The sequence below is a fragment of the Artemia sp. Qi Xiang Cuo genome, chromosome 10 (assembly GCF_049724085.1).
Source record: "Artemia sp. Qi Xiang Cuo chromosome 10, ASM4972408v1, whole genome shotgun sequence".
Taxonomy (NCBI): Eukaryota; Metazoa; Arthropoda; class Branchiopoda; order Anostraca; family Artemiidae; genus Artemia; species Artemia sp. Qi Xiang Cuo.
The window spans coordinates 46512024-46533045 of NC_142803.1; the positions used below are offsets into that span (position 1 = coordinate 46512024).

At 36.7% G+C, this 21022-nt stretch overlaps 1 protein-coding gene across 2 annotated transcripts in view; it reads left to right on the forward strand.

The window, feature by feature from the left end:
* Positions 1-5645: 5645 nt before the first annotated feature.
* Positions 5646-21022, forward strand: part of LOC148947825 (doublesex- and mab-3-related transcription factor A2-like) — a 43910-nt gene continuing 28533 nt past the window's right edge. The window contains exons 1-4 of one of the 2 annotated variants that reach the window (XM_089095103.1): positions 5646-5668; positions 7389-7670; positions 13917-14030; positions 19229-19508. In XM_089095103.1, coding sequence (XP_088951229.1) covers positions 7392-7670; positions 13917-14030; positions 19229-19508 — 673 coding nt within the window. In that variant the 5' untranslated portion in view covers positions 5646-5668; positions 7389-7391. The remainder of the gene's footprint in view (positions 5669-7388; positions 7671-13916; positions 14031-19228; positions 19509-21022) is intronic. The other variant, XM_089095104.1, reaches the window with a different exon arrangement.

The window sequence follows — 21022 nt, forward strand, 5'->3', positions numbered from 1 at the left end:
AAAAGGCAGTGGAGCCACCTACAAGATTCTTCGTGAGCTTTCAGGTCAACACACTCAAACTATGTCTTACCTTCGAAGCACTAGCGATGAAAATATCTACGACCAATCACAATACCTCCGCCAGTCGAAGGACCACTTTGAGAAACTGCTGAACTCAGATCTAGCAGACCAGACGGACCACAAGCTTGCAGCTACTGCGGCCACTACCATACCTGCTCCTGATGGTCCTGAATTTGCAGCTGAGGAGATAAAAGCTGCCACCCGCAAGCTAAAGAATAACAAAGTGCCAGGAATATTGTGGCCTAACATCGGATTTCCTTAAAAATGGAGGTCCAGCCATTATCCTCTGGCTACAAATGCTGTTTAACCTTGTGTGGCACTCTGAAAAAATCCCCTCAGACTGGAAGAAGGGCCTACTTGTACCAATCTACAAGAGGAAGGGGAGCAAACAAGAATGTGACAAATACCGTGGTATAACTTTACTCTCATTTCCTGGAAAGCTCTTTACTATGCTGCTTCTCAAACAGGCAACAAGCTACCTCCAAGCCCTCCGTTTCCCACAGAAAGCTGGCTTCATGCCAGGCAGGTCCACCACCAAGCAAATCCATACGATTAGACAGCTAGTAGAGAAAACTCATGAATATAAGAGGAAGGCGTACATTGCCTTTGTCGATTTTCGATCTGCCTTCGACACCGTCGATAGGCAGTCACTATGGTTAATCTTCCAGTCTGCTGGCGTACCCACGAAAATCGTCCGTCTCCTCAAAGAGCTGTATAATAACACTGAAAGTGCGGTGATCGTAAATGGACGGCCTTCTGGATGTTTCAAAATTAAAAACGGTGTCCGGCAAGGATGTGCCGCTGCACCTGAGCTCTTTAATTGTGTAATAGACCACATCCTGAATAAAACACAGCAGGTGCAGTCGTTTGGCATAGGCTTTGCTGGAAGAGTTCTTTCAGACGTCGACTTTGCCGACGACGTCGCGCTAATATGTGAAAACATTAGTGACCTCAAAACTACACTGGAAACACTGGCCTCTGCCGCTGAGAAACTCGGTCTGAAAATAAATTGGTCGAAGATCAAGATAATACCTGTTGAGAAAACGCCGTCCAACCCCCTGTCATCTGTGGAAATTTGTGGCCAAACTGTAGAGGTAGTCAAGCAGTTTACCTACCTTGGTTCAATTGTCTGCTCAAACGGATGCCTAGATGCCGAAATATCAGCAAGAGCGGCAAAAGCAAACTCTGTCTTCGGTCGCCTTCTAAAAACAGTCTTCCATAAACCCCAGATAAGCCGCCTCACCAAAGCACGAATATATTCTGCTTCGGTTGCCAGCATTATGCTCTATTCTGCCGAGACTTGGTCGCTGACTCAGACACAGAATCTGAAGGTAGATGCCATCCAGACGAAACACCTCCGAAAAATCGAACGCTCCTGATGGTCCGACAGGGTAGGAAATTCGGAAATCCTCAGGTCCTTCAATATATATATATATATATATATATATATATATATATATATATATATATATATATCAAAATATCCAAGACAATGGACAAGTTCTAATGGGGGGCCTTGGGTTTATCAAAATATTTCAATGGTTTCCCAGGGAATTTGATAGTATTTTTTCCATCTCCGCTTTAAATGAAAAAAATAAATATCTTTTTGGCATCCCTGCTTTCGATATAAGAAATGAGGTATTATAATTTAAAAATGATAGCCCCCTATCCCCCACTATAGGCAATAATTTGCAATTTATTTAGGAATCGTATTTTTGGGGTAACTTCCGTTTCAATCTTTAATTCCCCAAGCTTGTACATAGATTAGTCTATAGATAAATTTTGTCTCAATAGAAGGTTTGTTTTGTTTTTTTGGGTGGGGGGGGGGGTAAAATATTTTCAGAGTGAAGATTGTATTTTCTTTAATCTATCAGGGGTTCAACAATTGAGTATTAAAAATTAAGAAATTCTTATCTAAATACAGCAAAAGAAAAAAAAACATTCTGCAAACTTACAATTCAGCTGTAGAAACGATCTTTCTGCTATCAATTTCAAAATCAAACTGTAGTGAGTGTTGCGTTCTATAATTTTATTCAACTTGAAAATAAATTTCTTGACTACGAATGATGTAAGGAATTGCAATTGGGAAACTGGATTCGAAATGATTTAAACTCTTTTCATAAAGACGATACTTGTTTTGTCAACATATGAAGAACTGTGTATATTGCAATATTTGCAATACAATTGCACATTGCATCTGTCTGGTTCTTATGCAAAGTAATAAAAGAGACGAAAATTGACGAACCAGAGAGTAGTGAAGAATTATGGTACGCAAAGTAATATTTGGAAGAGAAAGTCACTGATTATAAATCGCTAGGGATGGCACCGTGATTGCGTGATTTTCGGGGATTCGGGGAACTAAATTTTTTTTCGGCGTGACGCATAGATTTTAGGGGAAATACTCGAAAATTTGGGGATAGTGGAAGCCCTGATTGATTTCTAATCAGGAAAATCGAAATACTAAACCACACGAGAAGGAAAAGCTCCTACTTTGCGGTTGACGCAATAAAGAATTGCCGAAAAATTAATTTAATGTCGACCAAACGCCACCACCTTTGCCAGCGGCGGCGCACCTGCGGCGAGCCAGTGGCGTTGCGACACTTCAGCGGCGCTCGACCGGGCCTCTTGTCGGCGGCGTTCGGTCAACCTAAACCTGCTTCGTAGCCATGCCGGAGCCCGTCCAGGAAATCGGCCAAATTTGTTTGTTTTTTACTTAAAATTGGCACATTGACATTTCTGGCCGCATAAACGATCTAGATAGTTCACAACTTCAAGGAAGAATTAGTATTTTTCCCATCGTGGTTGTAACGAACCTGTGGTAACATCATAACATCAAGAAGAGGTTCACATTGCCTGTGGTTAGAAGACAAGTGACAATGAGAATCCATATATAGAAGCCTGCCCCGTAGCCGTGCCGGGGCCCAGCGGCGAAGCCGCTGGTTTCCCTGAACTATATTAAATATATATATATATATTAATAAAATGCTAAGAATACGAAAAAGTAATACTTACCATACAATTTCAAATGAAAAATAACACTTTACTAACTTACACCCTATAAAATTATTTTGCTATATTCCATGAGTATCGAAACAAACCGACCCAAATCCCTGTTCCTTAGCAAATTCCTGGGGCCTAGCCTCTCCATCGTATATTTGTTACTAAATATAATTTCGGTTATCACATATCTATATATCAATTTACAATTGGTATATCCGGGCACTAGAGAAACAAACGATCTGGAATCTATTCTAAGCTGTAAAACATCTGCATTTTGTTCTAACTAACAAAGACAATACTTTTTTCCGAAGTAGTTTTAATTATAATGTCTAACCATCCTTTCAAATTTGAGATAATGGTTTCTTCAATTTCCACTAATTTGCGTCTCTCTCCATTAAATAAAAGCGTAAAATGATATACCAAAATCCCCCTTTTGTTTCAATGGCGCGACGGATAAACTCAGTTTTTATTGTTCGAATCTTTATATGTTTTGGGCATGGGCTAGGGACTACCAACTTAATTTCTTTCCCCCAAAAAATATTAAACTACAATTTTGACGGATTCGAAGCATCTTTATTGCATCCAAATTAAATCTTATATTCAACTCCATCGGCAGCCGCATCTAGCTTAATATATTTGAACCCATAAGTTCATTTGCTTACTTTTCCATAGTTTAAACGTCGCGTTACCACCAAAACTAAATGGTACGCAATGTTTCAGGTATTAGTAATTTTCCCTCCAAATGAGCCTCTTTTACCTCTTAAATTTTAGCCTATATTCATCTTCATAGTCGACCGCATCGATCTTGACATATTTGACTAGATAAGATCATTTGCTTATTTTTTTATTGTTTAAACGTCGCGTCATTGCCAGTAATTGAATGATATTCAATATTTCGGGCATTAGAAATTTTACCTCTAAATGAGACAAAATAACAGATCGCTTTCGCAGGACACAATGAACCTAAAACTTATCAAACAGTTCATGGTAACGAACTGTAAGTAAGGAGTGACCCAGCTCAATAGTAACGGAAACTCTAAAAAAATGAAATTTTGATACCAATAGATATATCAAAAGAATCAGATTTTTATGTTGACTTCAAATAGATATATAAGTTTGATAAAGTTTAGTTTTACCCATCTAATATCCCCCATTGTATGGATTATTTTGATGGACTTTGTCGTTAAGGAGCACAGGATAGGCAATGGGAGACCACGGAATCAAATGGGGAGGAAAAAGTCTTCTGGACTTGGATTATACTGATGATTTAAGCATCCTAGATGAAATTTTGAGCAAAATGAATGAAGTTTTAGAGGTTTTGCGAGTTCAGGGTGCTAGAATAGGTTTGAAAATTAATGTTAGGAAGACTAAGTCACTAAGGCTAGGAGTAAGTGAAGACGAAAAGGTGACGTTGGGTAATGAAAATATTGATCAGGTGGCCAGCTTCACTTACCTTGGTAGTATTATTACCAAAGATGGTGGGAGCAGCGAAGATGTTAAAAGCAAAATAGCCAAGGCTCAGGGTGTTTTTTTTTTCACAGTTAAAAAAAGTTTGGAAGAGTGGGAAGAAAAGTCTGCAAACCAAGATTAGAATATTAGAAGCTACAGTGATGGCAGTGGTCAAATATGGCTCTGAAGCATGGACGCTCCGAAAAGCGGATGAAGACTTGCTAGATGTTTTCCAGAGAAATAGCTTAAGGCTTGTTCTGGGTACCCGGCTGACTGACCGTATTTCAAACAATGGGTTATACGAACAATATGGTTCAACACCGTTCTCTAGGGCTACAATGAAAGAATGGTTAAGGTGGCTAGGACCCGTTGTTCGGATGAAGGATGACAGATTGCGAATATTGTTCTTTTCGGGCAACCATCTAGGGCTAAACGGAAAGCATATATATATATATATATATATATATATATATATATATATATATATATATATATATATATATATGTTGTTCTTGTTTCCCAGGGGACCTAGCCCCCTGCCTCCAGTGGTATGAATCGGGGGTGGGGAGGGGTATGTGCCATGCTTGGGTTTCTGCCCTTGATTTTGGAAAATACATTTACCGCACCCTTCCCTACATTTTCGTGGATTCACGCCACTGTCTGCCCCCTCCCCTGTCCGCATTCAAGACTTGAGTAATAATATAAATTTCAACGCTTTTATTTTCCGCTAGGCAATACTCTCCACTAGCAGCATGGATTCACTATACAAGTTTAGACAATTCTTATCTTTTTGCGAAAGTCAGTCTGGATTACCTATAGCCATAGCCATTCCTATAGCCACCTCGCGAATGAAGCACATTGATAAACTGGAATACTGGAAGTTCCTTCTTTTCCCTTACTTTCTTTCTCTTTTCTTTTTCCAAATTTTCCAGTCTTCTGTGAAAATCCTAAAACTGAAATTGTTGCTTGTGTACGAGTAGAAAAGAGATATTCCACTGATAAACTTCCTGTCCTCTGATTGGTCGAAACTAAATAAGGGGCTTTTCAATTGCAATTTCACAATTGCTATTGGTTGCAACTTATACGCTTGTCAGTAGTTGTCAGAATGATACAACATTAAGAAACTACGAAACTGCTGAGTTAGTTGTCAAGTTCTAAGGTATAAAGAGTTATTTAGGGTTGGACTAAAGCTTTAGTCGCTGGTATGTTTATTTTTTTTTGTCGGCGTATATTTAGGGCGGTGGAAGAGACAGAAATATAAATACTACCTTTTTCTTGTCGTTTTTTTATTCTAAGTATAATTTTCCTTTCAAATCCAATATTCCTCGGTTAAGGTTTGATATAGGGTAGAAATCAAATAAAAAAATAAAACAGAAATAGATAGAATAATTGTGTATAGATGCAGCCTAAGTGTATCCAAGCCCCCCCCCCCCCATAGCTACGTAGTCTTAGGTTATATACAAAAGTTTGCTGGTCTTGTTGTTGATGTTTTTTGGTACTTATGCATTATACGGGCAACCATCGCTATATAATATATAAGGAAACCAGACATGGAGACCCGTCAAGCGGGTATTTGCTATCTAAATTGATTGCAAAGCGTGGTTTCTTATCGAGCTTACAATATCTAAACGATTGTTTTTTGAGGTTTTTTTTTTGGGGGGGGGGTACCTAGGTTAGGTTAGGTTACGTATTTAATATATGCTATAATTCCCTCCCCCCCCTAATGTACAAATATATAGCCCAATTTTGTTTCTAAACTATTATATATTCATCCTATTTTATTTTATTTCAATAGCATTAACCAAACTTAACTTCTTTCGTTGGGCCTGTATAATGCATAAGTACCTGTTTTTTTTGTATTTACGTGTTATCCGACCACACTCAAGAAGTGAAGTTAGGTTAATCGTAATGAGATATACCTTAATATGATGAACATATAATTCTTTAGTAACAAAATTAGGGAAACTACAACAGAGAATTACAGAGAATACAACAAAGAATTACCTGCATAGTAGTTTATCTCAGTCAGCTTAAGCTGACTGTCTGAGAGTGCACTCTGAAAAACAGGTTTTAAACAGATAAAACTTCTTGAGTGTGGTTGGGATAACACGTAAGTATCTTTTCTTTTTTGAACTGGCTTATTTGGTATTGTGATTCAACTGTTGATAAAAAAAAAGCACAAAAGGCAATGGAAAACCTTCAAAACTAACAAATTATTGTAGATAGACTTGGGCTATATTTGGCCTCATTTGAGGGGGGGGGGGGCAATTAAAACGCCACCAAGTATTATGCGATTGACGAAAACCACACTTTCCCTGGATTGATAATGAGAAGCTTGGCTCCAGCTCAGCTCCAGATTGGCTCCATGCATACCAGTACACAGAAGGACAGGAAAACTCCTTGAAGCATTTGAAAATCTCTTCACCCTGAAAAAATGCATAATTTATCGAAATGGAATAGGCTATTTGTGTCTAATAGCGTATTCTTTTTAAGAAAATTATTTCCCAACCTGTTGACCACACGCTCATAATACAAGTAGGCCTGCATACATCGGAGGTGGGGGGTTTTGAGCACTTGTCCCCTCCGGTTCTCGAAATGTGTTCCTATAATATTCTGTTTCCTCTGTAATTTCTCAGTTTTCGGTTTCTGGAGTTGCGCCGCTCTTGAGATTCCCCCCCCCCCCAAAAAAAATAAAAATAAACGGAAACAAAACAAGATCCGGCGAGCCTGATATGGTGAATGTAATGTTTTTGCACCCTCCAAGAGACCGGAAACTTTACTTCAACCGATTTAGAATGTTACTATAAACGAACTAAATGTTCGCAACAAAGTGGGATCCTTGTAAATCAAATATGGTGCTAAATTAATATGCTTTTTAGGATATGGACCTTGCCTCGTCTTCAAAGCAAACTCCGAGATGCCCACAAGATCCAAGCCCTCCTATGCCAACCCAGATGTCACGTCCCCACGCGTTTTTAACAAGCCTTGGAGGGATCTCCTCGGCTTCAAATCCCATGCATGCACAGCAGTTAACACACTCTACAGCTGATCCAATGCAAGCCGCTGCTGCAGCAGCTATATTTTTCCGTGCTTCTGAACGATATCAGCGTACGCCAAAATGCGCAAGGTGTCGGAATCACGGAGTTGTTTCTGCTCTAAAGGTGAGAAATTGAACTTAAGATAAAGAGGTACCAGAAAACTTAGGAGGTGCCGTAAACAAAACATAATAGGTGCCCAAATTTGGGGATTGTTTCTGTTCTAAAGGTGAACATCGCGTTACTTCTGACCTCCAAGGAGTTTGATTCTTTTTATTTTCATTACCAGAGCTTCCTTGTCATTTTTTTTTATTAAACTGAAATAATTTTGCATCTTATTTTGCAATAATTTTGCACTACTTTCGCATTTTATAATAAAATTAAATTTTGCTAGAGTACTATCTAGAAGACATTATTCACTCTGTCAAATCTATGTATTATATATATATATATATATATATATATATATATATATATATATATATATATATATATATATATATATATATATATATATATATATATATATATATATATATGTGTGTACATATACTATCTTTATAAACGAGCAATAATTGTCCCGGCACTCGGCACGCGCACTCACTCGTTTGCAGACCTTATTACCCGTTGTTGTGTTTACCGGTTGTTGTTATGGAAAACTAAAGCCCGTAAAAGGAACAGAAAACTCAATTGGCTTTTTTGTCTAAAACTTTGGTACTTTCGCATTATCCGGGCCTCTCTAAAAAGTCAAGTTCGGTTAATCCTAACGAAATAAAATGAAATAGGATGACTATATAATACTTTATAAATAAATTTGGGCTATATATTTGCGCATTAGGGGGGGGGGGAGGATCAATGCATATATTAAATACGTAACCTAACCTAACCTAGGTACCTTTCCCCCCTAAAATCCAAAAAACCACAGTTATATATATACTACTATTACTACTAACAACTCACCGCAGCACCAAGCCGCCTGAGGCCAACACAGCTAAGTACGCTCCTCCTCCACCCCAATCTATTCAAAGCCTCCCTTTTTAAACCCGCCCACGAAGTTTCTATTTCCTTTAAATCTTTCTTTATGACGTCCTCCCACTCCAGATGGGTACGACCTGCTTTCCGTTTAGCCCTAGATGGTTGGCCGAAAAGAACAATCTTCGGCAATCTGTCATCCTTCATCCACACAACGTGCCCCGGCCACCTCAACCTTTCTTTTATTATAGCCCTAGAGAGCGGCATTGAACCACATTTTTCGTATAGCCATTTGTTTGAAATACGGTTAGTCAGCCGGGTACCCAGAACAATCCTTAAGCAATTTCTCTGGCAAACATCCAGCAAATCTTCATCCGCTTTTCGGAGCGTCCATGCTTCAGAGCCATATCTGACCACTGTCATCACTCTAGCTTCTAATATTCTAATCTTGGTTTGCAGACTTATCTTCCTATTCTTCCAGACTTTTTTAACTGTGAAAAAACACCCTGAGCCTTGACTATTCTATATTCAACATATTCACTGCTCCCACCATCTTTACTAATAATACTACCAAGGTAAGTGAAGCTTCCCACCTGATCAATCTTTTCGTCACCTTTTCATCTTCACTTATTCCTAGCCTTAGTGACTTAGTCTTCCTAACATTAATTTTCAAACCAATTCTAGCCCCCTGAACTCGCAAAACCTCTAAAACTTCATTCATTTTGCTCAAACTTTCATCTAGGATGCTTAAATCATCAGCATAATCCAGGTCCAGGAGACTGTTTCCTCCCCATTTGATTCCGTGGTCTCCCATTGCCTTTCCTGTGCTCATTAAAACAAAGTCCATCAAAATAATCCATACAAGAGGGGATAGAACACAACCCTGCTTAACACCTGATTTAATAAAAAACCAGCTGCTTACCTTATTTCCTACCTTAGCCACAGCAATGTTATTCCAGCACACAGCACTAATCCCTTTAATGTATTTGCCTGGTATACCATACAAGGATAAAACCTTTACTAAAGCCCTTCTATCAACAGAATCGAACGCTTGCTCATAATCTGTAAAACTGAGGACCAAAGGTGATTGAAAACTCAGGCGCTTCTCAATTATTAGCCTTAAGAGTGAAAATTTGGTCGACACACCCTCTACCTTTTCTAAAATCGCACTGCTCTTCTCTTAAAACTTTGTCTAGGCATCTCTCAGTCTAAAAAGTATCATATTACTAAGTAATTTACTACCTACAGAGACCAGACTAATGCCTCGATAATTACCACACTCACTTTTATCACCTGTCTTATAAAGTGGGTTAATTAAGGTTTTCCTAAAATTGTTAGGTACTTCCCCTTTTTCAAAAATCATATTCATAATCTTCAGTAGCTTATTTCTAACCTCAGAGCCACCATGTTTAAGAAACTCATTTACCACCCTATCCGCACCCGGAGCCTTATTATTATTTAATCCTTTTAGCAGTGTTGCTCATCCCTCCTCACAAAACAAATCTTTTTTCACATCCAAGGTATCACAAACTTTTCTCTTTTCCTCTATATCTTTTCCTGCAACTCTATCTCGGTTTAGAAAATTGTCAAATGTTCGTTCCATCTCTCTTTAGTTTTTTCCTTACCGCTATTTGCGACCCCATTCCTATCTTTAACTGGGCCAAGTATATATATATATATATATATATATATATATATATATATATATATATATATATATATATATATATATATATATATATATATATATATATATATATATATATATATATATATATATATATATATATATATATATATATATATATATATATATATATATATATATATATATATATATATATATATATATATATATATATATATATATATATATATATATATATATATATATATATATATATATATATATATATATATATATATATATATATATATCATGCTTTTGTTATGTGTTGCCTACGTTGACCTGCCTGTTTTGAAAGGTCTTGAGTAGAAAGTTACCTGAGCAGAATCGCCGTGTTGAGTTTAGGTTGATTTAGACGTATAAAGAGTTGCAAAAAAGCTATTTATCTATTTCCCAACGCAAATGGCGTTAAGCACAATGCTTGTCCTTCACACGCTGCACACGAATTTAATCACTAATGAACTCTTTTAGCGCAATGTGGTGTTGCCTAATAATATGTTCTAAAGGATTTGCTAGTTTCAGAATTTTTTTTTTTTTTTTTTTACATTAGCCTAATGTGTAACAGTTCAAAATCCGAAGAATTTATTTTAAATCGATATATATATATATATATATATATATATATATATATATATATATATATATATATATATATATATATATATATATATATATATATATATATATATATATATATATATATATATAGTGTTGTTTTATTATGAAGTTTTAATGTTGCTGAGAAAATTTGTTTTTTATTTAATTTTTGATCGTCTTTTAAATGATGCCAGGGCTTAGCATACTGTAAAGTGTGTTATAAAGACATAATCGGATGTTTGGCAAATGTGAGGCGCCATCTTAGAACAAACTTTCACAAGAGCAGAGTTCAGAACAATCAGACATCAATGCTGCAGTATGAAGACCTTCCCAAAAAATTACATGCTGAGTCTATAATTGAAGCCAGCTAGAAACTTACGTCGTGGGTCGTCTTGGAAGACATTCTCATTACAAAAATGGACACTTTAATCCCAGTCCTGAAAAATGCTTTTGGAGACTCAGAACTTTGTATAAGCTTCAATAAGGGCAAAACTAAAACTAGTGGAATAATTAGACACGTCATTGCCCTTGTAGAAAGAGATGTGCTTTCTTGTGAACTGAAGAAAGCTCATATCTCGTTAATAGTTGACGAATCTACCGATAAATCTTGCCAGAAGGTCTTGGTCCTTATAGCAAATTACAAAGACTCCAAAGATATAGTGCGAGATGACTTTCTGGGGCTTTTGCAAGTAAGTGAGGCCATTTCAGAAGGGCTAAAAAGTCTTACTTAGACATTTGGAAAGCCTAGGAATGCCTTTACAAATTTTAATGGCAAGTGGGTCTGACAATACAACTGTTTACGTTAGACATAAAAAAGGTCTTGGTGTACAGTTAAAAGAATTTGTGCCAGATTTGTTTGTGCTAGGCTGCACAGGCCATTCTTATGCTCTCTGGTTTGCATGTGTAGCTAAGAAACAGCACGGTGGAACTGACATTTTTATTTGTGATGTAGTTGTATATGTGGCAAATAGCCCAAAAAGACAGGATGAACTAAAAATCTACCAAAATTTCTGTCATGTGGAAAACCATAAGCTTTTGCAGACTTTAAGGGGCTCACCCTTGAAGCTTCCTTAGAACGGATCTTTGCGCAGTGGAACCTGCTCCTTTTATTCTTTACCAACCATGAAGAAGTTGACTCCACTGGAGAGAGAGGACCCAAAGAAAAGGCTAATAAAATTCTTTCTTTTATCTGTGATACATCTGTGAAACTTATTTTTTATTTTCTTCATTTGTCTTACAAAAGATCAATATACTAAACAAAGAGTTTCAAGCTGAGGGAGCACGGATTCACAGGCTTTTGGAAATGTCGTGACCGACGTATCTGTTGCTTCTCAAGTGCTATTTCAAAAAGAAAGAAATACGGCAGGTACAAGAACCATTTAAAGTTTGGTTGAGCCCAGCTCATTTTGTTGCACTTGATTGTATAAAGTTGGGACCAAATGCACTGTGCCTCATGAGAAGCCTGCAAAACACTGGCCTATTGAGTGCTCAGCAGGTTCACTGCAAACAGATGAGCTGTCTGAATTTTTTTTTAGTTGTGCTCACAAATGAGCAAACGGATTGACTACAATGACCAAACGTTGGAAAATCTCAAATGCTAAAGTCCAAATGTTGCCTCATCTGGAGATTTGGCAATCGTTTGCCTCTTTTTCACCGGTTTCCGAATTTTCTGGGAGACACCGAGGCATAACGTGATAAAATGCAAATAAAAATGCAACAAACGCGCAATTTTGTGTGCTGTTTTGAAGGCTGATAAATCTGTTTTGTTTCTGCTTCCATTTTTTTTTGCTGTGCTAGGGTACGGTACTTGACTTGACTACAGTGAAGTCAGCTATAGTTCACGACTAGTTACTTGGACCTCTTATATTCCTTTCAAAACGCTTGGATAAAATGGCGAAAAAACTTTAACTAAACATTGGATGCAGTCAACTATAGTTCAGTTAAAGATCTAAGCAATCAAAATAAACATCTGCAAATTTCAAGCAGAGCATTACCTTTTAAGCTAAAAAAAGAATAATAATCATTATCTAACTTATCATTTAGAGGTTGATTTCCTAACTTTATTTTGAATAAAATTGAAAAATTTAAAGATAATATGTTTATCGATGGAAGAATAACTGGTAATTATCTGTAAATGGCGTAAAAATGGTCAGAACAGTGAAAGGGTCTGCGCGCGGGGCCGGAGCCGCGCGCGCGCAAATTTTTTGACTTGCACACGCTTTTAACAACTTGCACTCTCTTTTGGCCTTGATTTGCACACTTTTTTGACGTCGGCAGTTGGCAACCCTGGTACGAATCCTCTTGGCTAGGATACTGCATTTCGATGCCATATCCTTGGCAAGCTTTAGCTTTAGGTTTCGCGCTTTGCTTGTAGTCCATATTGTAGTTAAGCCCTATTAAAAAGGATGAAGATTCCCTAGAGTCATTGACGATGCATATGGCTTGAATTCGACATTTCATATGCTACTGTATGCTATTTTTTCATGATACTGGTGGTAAGCCAGTTGCCGAACTTTGCAGTAGCTAGAATCGAACACTAAGCCCTGTTTTCCAAACAGAGCGTTATTCCACTCTGCTACCGTAGGGTTAGTTAAGTCCCATTAATCATAAGAATATTCATAAATTTACTCCATCCTTTGTTAAAACCAAAAATGAAAAAGCCAGGACATTTTTATGGAAGGGTAGTGGACTGAATTGGCTGCACAGGAAAAAGAATTTGGTACACATTATTTTCATGATACTGGTGGTAAGCCAGTTGCCGAACTTTGCAGTAGGTAGAATCGAACACTAGGTCCTGTTTGCCAACAGAGCGTTATTCCACTCTGCTACCGTAGGGTTAGTTAAGTCCTATTAGTCATAAGAATATTCATAATTTTACTCCATTCTCAGTAAAACCAAACATTAAAGAAGCCAGGACACTTTTTATGGAAGGGTAGTGGACTGAATTGGCTGAACAGGAAAAATAATTTGGTACATTCATAATTACCATTCACATAATGGATGGAGTTTATTGGCTAATGTAGAAAATAGAGTCTTGTAAAAATAGATTTTGGGCATTCGATCAACTATTTTTGCCATAGGTTTGATTTTGACTAATGATAATTTGTTATTATTAGGGCCATAAACGATATTGCAGATGGCGGGAATGTGAATGTGCAAAGTGCACGTTGATAGCAGAAAGACAAAGAGTTATGGCAGCCCAAGTTGCACTGAGGAGACAACAAGCGCAGGTAAATAGCAGCCATCATTATTATAGTGTGATGAGATTAGCAGCACCAGCAGATATGCCGCTAGTTTTGAATATTACTTTTATTTCGGCATAAAATTGTAGAGACTGTGCTACAATGCACATGTTAAAAGTGAAGTTCTTTGTTATAGGTATTCGTTCTCATGAGGCTTGTGATTAAGGTAATCAGTGCGTAGCCTCATTCCTTACCTAGTTCGTCTCTTTGTTAAGAATCAAGTTGACTAATATCGTCTCCTCAGTCCTGGCTAGGATGGTATCAGAAATTTTCTTAAAGGGAGGTTCAGACCTATGTAATTTTAAAATTGTGACTGAGGGAGTGAGGTTTACTTTAGTCCTTCATTAGTATATTGGTACTGCTTAGCAAAGTTACTATTTTGTTTCCAAACTTTATCTCTTAGTCTAATTTCAAATAAAATTTAAAGACTAAATGTTTTTCCTGGAATCCAAGGTGGGCTTGGAAGGTCAAAAACTTCCTAACGTAATCCCATTTTATCAATCGTTTTCCAAAGTGCTGCATTCAAAGCGCACCATAGACGATGATTTGTTTCGGGAGGAAGGGGGGGGAGCAAACTTCAAAAAAAAATTGGAAAACAGATAAATCATATGGAAAATATAATAAATCAGAAAACAAATTGTAAAATTTCAAGATCCTGGGGAGGCCACAGGCCCAAAGATCCTGCCACTGCGTACGTTCTTGTGGTCCCAGATGCTTTATATGTATGAGGATACTATATGCCATCTATTTCATTTTATTTGGTTTCTTGGGGTATTAGAATTACTAAGCTGTGGAATGGTAAGTGGGAATTCACTGGGTAAAGGAATTAGCGAGACACCGTAAGTTTACATCCACAAAGGTCCCAATCCGGTAACGAAGCCGATTTTTAGCTTGATAAATAGAGATCCATTGATCCATGACTTCAGGTCTAACAGTTCATATACAACTACATTCTTGATGAACTTACAGCAATTGTAAATTAAGCTTATGCTGTAATCACCGTATTTATTTTCTCTTTTATCAAGTACAACATGAATGACCGAACAAAATTGGAGTTGCGGCCTTTATCAACCTGCGCTACAATTTCTAGATAAGCCGGTGCTTTTATCTTCTTTATGTCCTTATGACCTTGTGAATAGTTGAAAGTCAACTGTGTCTTACCAAACATCATCCCAGTCAAGAATTCAAAACAAAAGCTGCGTTTCCCCCTTTGCAGAGCAGACTCTCTAGTTGTCAGTTATGAAAACTAAGTTAGTAATTTTTTCTTTTTACAATTACTACTTTACAATCATTCAAAACACATAAAGGTCCTTATCGGCAAGGGCGTATCTAGGATTTCTGTCCGGTGGAGGATATTTTTCAATTCTTTTTAGGGGGTGGAGGTTACAGAAAAACTTTATAGAACGCATAAAAATTTGTTTGGTACTTATTAAGAATCCAGTAAACATGCGAGTATAACTGCATCGAAATCTCAAAGATGCTACATGAAAAATCTGTTCTCGCTGCATCGTAAGGTGTTGCTGACTCCGTGACAAATACTTATGCTTCAGTTTTTTGGGGTTGATCGGACAAAACAAAGTAGGCTACCTAGGTTAGGTTACGTGTTTGATATATGCTATGCTTTACCCCCCCCATAATATGCAAATATATAGCCAAAATTTATTCATAAACTGTTATATTTTCATCCTATTTTGTTTTTATTTCATTAGCATTAACCAAACTTCACTTCTCGCGTGTTTACCGGATTCTTAATAAGTACCATTTGTTTACATGTATTTTGTTAGTTTTTTATGAGTCGGACAAAAATTTCGGGGGGGGGGGTGTGGGGTGGAAACCCAATAACCCTCCTCTGGATACGCCCTTGATTATCGGTGTTTCTTTTTACCCTGATGTAATACAGTTTCCAGACTATGTTGTTTTTTTAGGTAATTAGAAAGCCGTATGTATATCTACGAGCGGAAGCTGAGTTTGATCGAACAGATTTTTCGCATAATGATCGCGATTACGTAGCCACAAACAAGCAAAATTCTCACACTGTGATAACAAAGTCGCTGTATCTCCTGCCCTTAGAAAACTCGATTTAGACCACATGTGTCAGTGGTTGATTTCGAGATAATAATATATATGACTACGTTAAAAGGTTTACAAAATGTCTTAAATTATTTCGCAACATCTTATAAGGCAATAGACATGCTTATACATGGAAAGAGTATCTACCCCTCCTCTGCAAAAAGGTGATAAGAGGTTCACCTATTTTTGCCATCGAATGGTGGACGCTTCTAACCTAACCCCTTTCCAAGCTAGAAATTTAAAGTAGCTAGAATTTTACGACGAACGGGTAATAGTCACAGGTCTTCGAGGCAAGGGGCTATATATTTTACTGTTAGAGACTGGATTATCCTGTAAAAAAAATCCACGCAGCTTGATTTTTAGGCAACTCGAAACTTAGCTTTGAGTGAATTTCTAATGGTTTTTGAAGAGTTTTATAGCAGTGGAGTACGATATTCTGCATACGGTCTTCTGACGAAAAAAATGGTTCAGCTGCTCATATACTTCCGTTTGTTCTCACTGTGCAGAGCATTTCAAAAGTGGGGGGGGGCGGGCCAACTGGGGCAGATTTCCGGGTGTCGTGGCTGGGAGGTTGCTCACTTTGATCAAATTCTTCACTTTGATTCGTTTTTGCTTATCTTTGAGTCGGGAAGGGGGCACTACAATTGATTTTTCCCCGGGCACTACCAACCCTACGAATGACTCTGGCATGACTGTGTAAAGAAAAAGTCGTACTGATTAAAAAGTTACTATGTATTACTATGTATTGTAAAAGTTACTATGTTAACTATGTATTTGGCCTAGCCTTGACCAACAGAAAGCTGTTTTATTTGTTTTGACAAATTTAGCATGTGTTCTAATAAAGTTTTAATATAAAACTTTAAACTACCATATAAACTATAAACTATGTAAGTTATAAACTACAGAAACTGCACATGGATGTGTTTCAGGATGTGTTCTCGTAAAAATCCTAACTGTCCAGTAGTTTGCAGTAGATTATTTCTGAGATGAAAAACACACACAGCAAGACGGAAACTATCGGAAATTAGTCTATATTATATACAGAAATTATTCCGTATGTGAAAGGGGCTGTCCCCTCCTCAACGCCTCGCTTTTTACGCTAAAGTTTGACTCTGTCTCACAAATTTATTTTTTAAAACAATAAAAAACTTTAGTGTAAAGAGCGAGGCGTTGAGGATGGGACAACCCCTTTCATATACGGAATAATTTCTGTTCGTTTTAAGTTTTAATGTCGCTTCTTACTTGCATTTCTTTACTTTCTTTACTTTTTTTCACTTTCAGTCTTATTTTTCAGTCTTACTTAAGGTTCACTCGTTTTTTGTTTATTTAATCCTGGTAGTAGTGATCCTTTCTGTTCAGTAATTTGTACTTCTTTACTTCCAGTCTTACTTTTCAGTCTTACTTTCAGTTCACTTGTTTTTTGTTTGTTTAATCCTGGTAGTAGTGATCCTTTCTGTTAAGTAATTTGTTCAGAAGTATTTACAAATACTAGGTGCAGTCAGTCCCTGACTTCTAATACACCATAACTTATACCACCACGCCATAAATTATGTAAGGTATAAACTATATAAGTTATTAATATAAGCTACCATAAAAAAAGAACTTTTAAGCAATTAAATCATAGGCTGACAGGATTATAAAAAGTTAATAAAAAGGCTTTACACTGACTTCAATGCAGACAATGCCAAGGAGTTTCAACGATGAGGAAGTTTAAAATAATTTGTCAAGCTATTGAAAATTGAACTTGTACGGTCCTTGGTGGGTTTATGTAAAGAAGCTGATAAGTGTTATTACTATTTGATTGTGCTGACATTACTTTTAATTTTTCTACGGCAGTTTGTTGCAGTGTAGTTTTTTCTTCTTTTCACCGCTTCCATTTGTGAAAATCTTCCTGAAATGTAACGGAATTCCTTCTGAAATGTGCGATTTTCGGGGAGTGATAAATGCAAGTTAAGGGGATTTGCAATTTGTTTTAATTTATTAGATAATATCTTCTCAGGTTATTTTCAAGGCGGTTCGTTGCTGCGAAACGTTTTTCTTTTGTTACTAGCCTTATATCTGTAATATTGTCGTTTGGGAGGGAACAAGAGGGGGACTTGCCTCCCCCCCCCCAATAATTTGGAGAAAAATTTCATATAGTCCCTTGACTATCTGAATATGGAACCCTTTTGCCCACGCAATAAAAATGCTGGAGATTCACCCCTGCTGTCGTTACAAGGTGCATGACAATGAATTTGCATAACGATGTAGCTGAACTTGCAGAACGAGAAGTACTTCATTAAAGAGAGCGGAACGTTATGGTTGAAGGTTAAATAAATAAAGCCTAGTCACGTCGTTAACTGTTTCTTATAGCTAATATAAACAGCTAATTCAGGTTAGAAGGAACAGTGTCAACTTTATGAGCTGATATTTGGCACCAAACTTTTCAGCTTCAAATTTTCCACAGCTTTGGCGGAATCTGCCTAACTTTAGAAATAAATTAAGTAACTTCAATAACGCCTTCTAAGCGCCACCATTAAGTTGCGCGTCGCCAACATTCCATTCTCTTCGGTTCATAGATTTTTGGTGAAGTTTCAAAAGTTTTGTGGCACTTTTTAACAGATTTTGAAAATTCATACCGGCAATGCTGGTCACATGTGGGTACACCTTTTCCAACGGGGTTGTTTAGTGTAATTACTTACTATAAATTTGAATATAGGTATTTATATAAGATTAAGAGTTTCTCCATTACTTCCTCTTTTTCACATTAAAAAATCATTTTTACTGGGAAACTTACGAATGTTATTTGGACTTTTATCAATAATGGGCTATCCTTTGCAATGAAAACCACTGTAAAATTACCACTTAATATTACCACTAACAATCACCACTCCAAATCAACATAAGAAAGAGAGAGCAGTAGAGAGGGCGATCAAGAGAGAGAGAGAGAGAGAGAGAGAGAGAGGGGGGGAGATGAAGAGAGAGAGAGAAGAGGAAACTGATTGCAATAGATTCCCACTATGTCCCTAAGTTATTCTCGGAAACTTTAAAAACAATAAAATGGATTTATTTCTATCCCATTTTTCCCTATATACTTTTGTCTTTTGTGCTTTTATGATGGTATTACATTTTCACAGGAAGAAAACGAAGTACGTGAATTGGGCTTGCTTTATAGAACCCTGCCGAATGCTCAAACAGGACTTAACCTCATTCCACCTCCTTCAACTTTTCAACCTCAATTGCAAGATCAACCAAGGATTATGAACTCCGATATGGCAGTTAATTCACCGCAAGAAACCAAAAATACTGACAGAGACCAGGCTGGCCGTCAATCGGTAGAGTCAAATGACTCAACTGGCTCAACTTTGAACTTGGAAAGAACCTTTCCTCCCTTGAAGAGAGCCCCTGAAGCCCCAGGTTTGTCTCTATTAAACAGTGTTTTCAATATATTCTGTGTTTTTAGGTGTTCATTTTTGTTATTTGTACGTATTATATTTGAAAATATCATTTGATTATAGTTAAATTATATTTAATTATTGTTAAGTGTTGTTACTACTGAGCTGCATCTGTTCGTTTTATTCCAATAGTAAACTTGAGGTAAGATTCACCGCATCTCAAAATAAAATTCTGTATATCAATTTTACAGCAAAGAAAAGGTAGTAAATATCTGGGAGATTATTTCAAAAAGTACTACAAAATTTGAAAAAAATCTAAATTAGCGTATTTCTTAGGTCGGGAATTTTGAACAGACTTTTTAAAACTCAAATTGAAAAAAAAAACCGACGGTGAATTTTTTTCTTCTTTTTCTTTCAATTATGACTTTTTTCTACATAGTAAAAAATATCCCCCTAATGACACTGAATATAAAAATAGGCACTTTATTAAATTTAAAATTTGAATTTAAAATTTTGAAAAAAAAACAAATTTCACCTTTCTTATAAGATTTTTATTTGGGCGGTAAGGCAACCAGACTCCACAAACATTACAATAGTTAATTTGAAACACAGTGTCTGCTCCCAATAATACTTAAAAAATGAAGTCATTTTCACCATGGAAGTCTTTTAAAGTATAAATAAAAAAAAACAAGTTTTTTTAACTGAAAGTAAGGAGCGACATTAAAACTTAAAACGAACAGAAATTATTCCGCATATGGAAGGGGTTGTCCCCTCCTCAACGCCTCGCTCTTTACGCTAAAGTTTTTTATTGTTTAAAAAAATAAAGTTGTGAGACAGAGTCAAACTTTAGCGTAAAGAGTGACGTGTTGAGGAGGGGACAGCCCCTTCCATATACGGAATAGTTTCTGTTCCTTTTAAGTTTTAATGTCGCTCCTTACTTTCAATTAGAACAAATATTTTTTTATTTAATTTCTGAACGTTTTTGAGTTAATGCAACTTTGATTTTGGCTCACCGTACATGAAAAAATAAAACGAAGTTTGCATATTAATTTTACTTTTTTTGGACTAAATGACTTTCTTGAAATTAGCTTACGTAACCAAATTCTATATTCGTATGTTTTTATTATGTATACAAGGGAGTTCGCCCCCAGTCAATTCTTCGCCCTTTGCGCTAAAGTTTGAATTTTGTTCGAATCTCAAACCCCTGAATCAAAAAAGGTCGATTGAGTAGAATAGATGGCTCTTTTGAAAGTACTAAAAAAAAACTTTAGCGTAAAGAGCGAGGTATTGACTTGGGGGCGAAACCCCTCATATACATAATAATTTCTGTTCGTTTTAAGTTTTAATGTTGCTCCTTACTTTCAGTTGAATAAACTTGTTTTTCTTATTTAATTTCTGATCGTTATTTAAATAATGCTGGGAAATCCGGCGCCCCTTCATAGAAATTTCCTTCCCCCAAGGAAACATCCTCCATGAAAAGATCCTCCCCCGTAAACCCCTCCTTTGACCCCCCCCCCCAGAAAAAATCCCCCATGA